Raw genomic sequence first — 5,269 nt, 5'->3', positions numbered from 1 at the left:
TGAATTGATACAAATACAATGAGTTCACATGAAACATTTTATTTAAATAAGTCTGAATCATTATAGTGGCAGAAATGCTCATTCGGATTTCAAAATAAATAAAACAAAGTACTCCAGAGAAAAATATCCTTTTACATGTGAACATGGCTTTAGGACAATCAGTAGCTTTCGAGTGTTTTTCATTAGTGTTTTGTCCTTTTGTGTTATTAAAAACAGTGAGAACCCTCTATGATAATCTATAGGAATGACAACAGCGGTGGAACACACGTACAGACACCGAAACTTACCTTACGTTCTAAATATAAATCGAACAAAAGTCTGAAATTAAAGACAGGCGCATGAAACACATTTACGGTGGGAAAGGACAGTTAAGTTATTTTCAAAAGGCACCAGAACAGCTTCAGGTTGTGCTACATGTGCTCTTACACCCTGCTGCATTAATATTCACTCCAATAATGTCCGCGTGAGTTCTCTAGGCTTTGGATAATAGTAGTTCACTGAACAACTGGTTTTAATCCATTGATGTACCACCCATAGAACAAAATAAATAAATACAAAAATAATTGTATATGTTTGATTCTTTAGTGTCTTGCTTGTTGACGACATTGCATGAAGAGAAACAGTGTTACGCCCCAAAACGCACTGGCAATGATCAACGTGGCAAAGGTGAAGAGGTCTCGCCATGTGGGGGAAAAAACAGGCCTGAAAGTCATTTGTTGCAAGTTCACAAAATGAATTTTCCCCAGTCAGTCGAGTCAAAATATGGTCCCTGCGCTGAGAGTTGTGTTGTGGTGTTGTGGCTGTAGATGGGCCGCAGAGTTCGTGGAGGAGTACCAGTAGTTCGTCAGAAAGGAAGGGCTGGCAGTGTTCGGGGGGCTGTTGCTCTGGGACAAACACCCCGTATTCACCGGGTTCATTCTCTGGCTGTGCGCGAAGTCCCAGGCCGTGTTGAGTGGAGGTGAGTGAAGAGGTGGAGACTCACTGGATGCCACGTGCTGATCGGCTGGGATTTCTCCACTTTTCCACAACTTCTTGAACTTCGAACGACGGTTTTGGAACCAGATTTTTACCTGGAAAACAAGCAAACTATTCAGTATCTAGAGTAGCATTAAACAATGTCAAGTCAAGTCACCTTTATTTAAAGTTCCGCTGAATCATGTTTTATATATACAGAGACATGCACACATATATTATATAAACACAAACTTTTATCATAGACATATTATAGAAACAAACTTTTATGTTAAATGCGATTAATCGCGATAAATTGATTTGACAGCACTTATATGCTGTGTGTGTATATATATATATATATATATATATATATATATATATATATATATATATATATATATATATATATAATTGTATGGTAACACTTTACAATAAGGTTAATTACCAATACATTAGTTAACATGAACTAATAATGAACTGCACTTATACAGCATTTATTAATCTTTGTCAATGTTAATTTCAACATACTAATACTTTATTAAAATCTTTCTAACATCAGTTAATGCACTGTGAACTAACATGAACAAACAATGAACAGTTGTATTTGTATTAACTAACAAGATTAACAAATACAGTAACAAATGTATTGTTCATGTTAGTAAATTAAGTAATGAAGCTTATTGTAGTTTATTGAATAGTTAAAGTGTTACCAATTGTTTTCGTTATTAGGCTACCATGTGTATTGGATGATAATTTCACATTTCAACCCTAACCCTTGAAATAATCACACACAATGTTCGCTTTAATGTTAAATGATGTTGAATTAAGGAGTGTTATTAGGATTTAAAAGTTGTTTTTAGTGTTGTTATTATTATTGAATCCCAATTTTGTCAGAGATTAAAGAGCAATTATTATATTAGACACAATCCTAAAGCGTATTTGCTGGCTGGTGTTTTATTTCGACGTGGAAAGCCCGTGTGTACCTGTGTTTGCGTGAGTCCCAGTGATGCTGCGAGCTCGGCTCTCTCCGGCAGAGCCAGATACTGAGTCTTCTGAAACCTCCTCTGCAGGGCCGCCAGCTGGAAACTCGAGTAAATAGTTCGCGGTTTTCGGATTTTCTTTGGCTTTCCATTAACCATTCGAATTTCAGGTTCACTTTCTTCTTTTTCTAGGAGGGAAAACGAACAATACAAAACGTCTGAAGGATCTGAATTCTAAATAAAACATTCACGCAATGCAATAATAAAAACGTTTTATGTTTCAAATATTATTAGCATTAATTACATGCACGCGCAATTAAAAGCAGCTCTAAAAATCATGATTTATTTATCAATAAACGTTTTTTCCTTCACTGATACTCTGTAAATAAATAGTAAGATTTCCATTTTTAATGTTACAACGCTCACTGCCACAAGAGAGAGATATTTACCAGCATCTGCAGGAGTTGGAGAGGAGCAGGGGCCGTACGCGCCGTAGGGGCCAAACGCGTTGCCGAAGCCCAGCTCATATGATTTGGTGTTGTACTGGACGCTGTTCATGCTGGTGTTCTGGTACTGGTACGAGCTGATCTGGTCGTACGGAGAGCCCGCGCACTGTCCGGCCTGCTGGTTGTTATTATAGTAGCTGCTGTCGGTAGCGGTGGAGACCGGGAGAGTCGGGGATTCCTGGGATTTGTGCAGACTGTGGTAACTGCTGGAGGTAATCTGGTTTGAATGCATATCTGTACTGAGGCTGTCAAAAACTCCGGTTATGTTTTTCATAACGCAAAAAAAATACTTAAACGCACGTCCAACGAAAGAACAAACCCATAAAAAACTCTTCTAAAGGCGCACAAAACTTAAAAGGTTTTCTGAGTTAAGTTACATTCCCCTCTGTAAGAAAACAAACGCAGACGCCGATAGGCAAAGCAGGACTGTGATTGTGTGTCAGCAGAGATGCGGGAGGACGGACATTTATCGCGCGTCATGGGGGAGGATGAACCAGTGCGCGCGGAGCAGCCAATCAATGCGGGATACACACAGCTCACATGTGCATGAAATGTGTGCATCCTGTGTGGTGATGGTCAACTGCAACACTTTGTACTACATGAAAACACATTTTGCTATGACCTTCTTAAAAAACATTGACAACATTTTTTATAGCCTACGTAATTCTTTACCAATCACTGGCGCGCGTGATCAAATTAAAATGGCTACGAAACCTTAATATATTTTACGCAGGTCCTTATTCGGAATACATGGGCTTCTTCTGTAAATCAGCTATAATGTTTGTTGATTTATTAATAAAAGGTTTAACTAACACGGTAGCACGATGTGCTGCGCTTCAGGAACTTTTGTAGATAGCTTTAACGCGCAAAACCAGCAATAGCCTATGCCTGAAAAGCATGGAAGTGCTCATTTTGCAATGGTTCTTATTAAAACGGAGTTGATTTCAACCCAGCAATTAGACCTTTGACTTCAGATTTCTTTAGCTCTTAAACAACACCGAGGAGCCGCTCTTTTCTGCATGGCATGCATGGCACCCTGACCTGCTGCGACACCTGTCGGTGAACACAAAACAGCACATGTTTCTGCATGCGGTTCGGGCACTGGTGTCATCCTATTAAACCCAGGGGCGATTCCAGGAGTTTTTCAACTGGGGGCCACAAGAGGGGCCAGAATTAATACAGAGGGGCCACTCTTATGTTGTGTTTATATGTACAACTGTAGATATCCAAAATCATTTAAAGTTCAGTAAGCTTTAAAATCAGCAATACACAGTGATACCTTATTTTCTTTTAATGGCATTTATTCACTGCTGTAAATAGTGAATACAAATTGAATTTGACTGTTCAGTCAAATTCAATTTGTATTAACTTTTCACTTTTCAGAAGTGAAAAACTGTAATAAATAAAATAATCCACTCTGTATAGAGTACAATTCACAAAAATAATAAAACTCAACGTAGGTTGTATAAACTTCACACAAATCCTCACAACCTTATACATGGGCAAACATAAATAAACTGCCTTATCAAACAAATTTACACCAAAATTCTTTTCATGAATATGGTCCATTTTGAAGTGTTTAAATAAAAACAAACAATATTCGTAGAATGTCCTCTACTCTGTCCTGTATTGTGTTCTGCTCGATCAGAGGCGCCGGCGCCGCTAGTCCCGTGGCGCGCGGTTTGTATATATTAGCTAATTGAGGAACCCGCGCCAGTGGCCCCCATGGCCAGTGCCCCCATGGTTTCAGGCCAGTGCCCCCATGGCCCCTCCCCTGTCTACGCCACTGATTAAACCGTATTCTAAACATTACCTTTTATCATTTTAGACAAATGTGTTCAACATTGATTGAGAGCATTTTGGCTAAATAACGTGTCTAGCTCATATAGCCTAGGCCTAGAAAAAGCAAAGTCAAATTCAAATGTGTCCGTCAGTAAATAGCCTGTGAGTTTACCGAAATGCGTCGTAAAGAGACAGACAGTCAGTTAAGACAAGCGCAAAAAAACATTCAGCGGTTTATCTGTTAAATTATTAACCCGGTTTCACAGACGACGCTTAAGCCTAGTCCCAGACTAAAATGCATGTTTGAGCTGTTTAAACTATAAATGCCCATATTGAACTAAGGCCTAATCCTGGCTTAATCTAAGACTTGTCTAAATGAACTATTAATGAACTAAATTATTAAATTATTATTAATTAATTAACTAAATTAACTAAATAATTCAATAAAATTATTTTAACTTGGTTTGTGAATACAATAAAAAAGCAGCAAAACCACGAAGATATTAAATTGTGGTTGTTGATTGTTGCAGAAACTGTATAATGTGATGCAATAGAATGCCTAATGTTAATTTGCTTCTGATAAAAATATATTATAGGCATATATAGACAATAGCCTATGGGAAAATATATTTGGAAGTATTGGCTTGTCAAGTCGTCTCCCACACCATCTTCATTCTCTTCTTCCTCTCTGCCTCTCTCCAGCACCACAGGCACCGTTATCTCTTTAAGAAAGAAAGAGCAGGGCAGTGAGTGAGCGCTTGATCTGTGAATGTCCCTGACGCGCAGCTTCACCTCTCTGTGTTATTGTGCTCTCTGCTGGCATCACGGTGAACCTTTATTGGCCCTCTAAATGTCCTCGTTATTTGCTGGATCACTCAAGACCTAGACGGGTAATCGCTGTCTCCATGCCTCCGCTGACCCTGGAAGCGTGCGCTTCGACCCACATTATGAATCTCTGAAAATATAAATTAAACATTAAACGAAGCATTGTAGCTACATATAGCCAGCGTTTGTGTCTGCACAAAATACTCTAATCAAATAAAAAAT

The 5,269-nt window shown here is 38.6% G+C and overlaps 1 protein-coding gene across 1 annotated transcript; it reads right to left on the bottom strand.

Annotated features, from left to right (window-relative positions):
* Positions 1 to 493: 493 nt before the first annotated feature.
* Positions 494 to 2,881, bottom strand: dlx2a (distal-less homeobox 2a). Its single transcript, XM_079881443.1, has 3 exons — positions 2,384 to 2,881; positions 1,938 to 2,122; positions 494 to 1,070 (listed from the first exon to the last, which is right to left on the bottom strand). The coding sequence occupies exons 1-3, from the start codon at positions 2,712 to 2,714 to the stop codon at positions 756 to 758; spliced, it is 831 nt and encodes a 276-aa protein (XP_079737569.1). The 5' UTR covers positions 2,715 to 2,881; the 3' UTR covers positions 494 to 755.
* Positions 2,882 to 5,269: the final 2,388 nt, after the last annotated feature.

This window comes from Squalius cephalus (assembly GCF_949319135.1).
Source record: "Squalius cephalus genome assembly, chromosome: 9".
NCBI classification, from domain to species: Eukaryota; Metazoa; Chordata; class Actinopteri; order Cypriniformes; family Leuciscidae; genus Squalius; species Squalius cephalus.
The sequence above is the reverse complement of the archived record's forward strand: the minus strand, read 5'-3'. Positions and strand labels throughout refer to the sequence as shown.

Bases quoted from the DNA above. Each gene is read 5' to 3' on its own strand.
- dlx2a (XM_079881443.1), bottom strand. From the start codon at position 2,714: ATGAAAAACATAACCGGAGTTTTTGACAGCCTCAGTACAGATATGCAT. The intron at 2,123-2,383 runs GTAAATATCTCT...TTTCCCTCCTAG, and splicing joins TCCAACTCCTGCAGATGCTG to AAAAAGAAGAAAGTGAACCT. The intron at 1,071-1,937 runs GTACACACGGGC...CTTGTTTTCCAG, and splicing joins TGGGACTCACGCAAACACAG to GTAAAAATCTGGTTCCAAAA.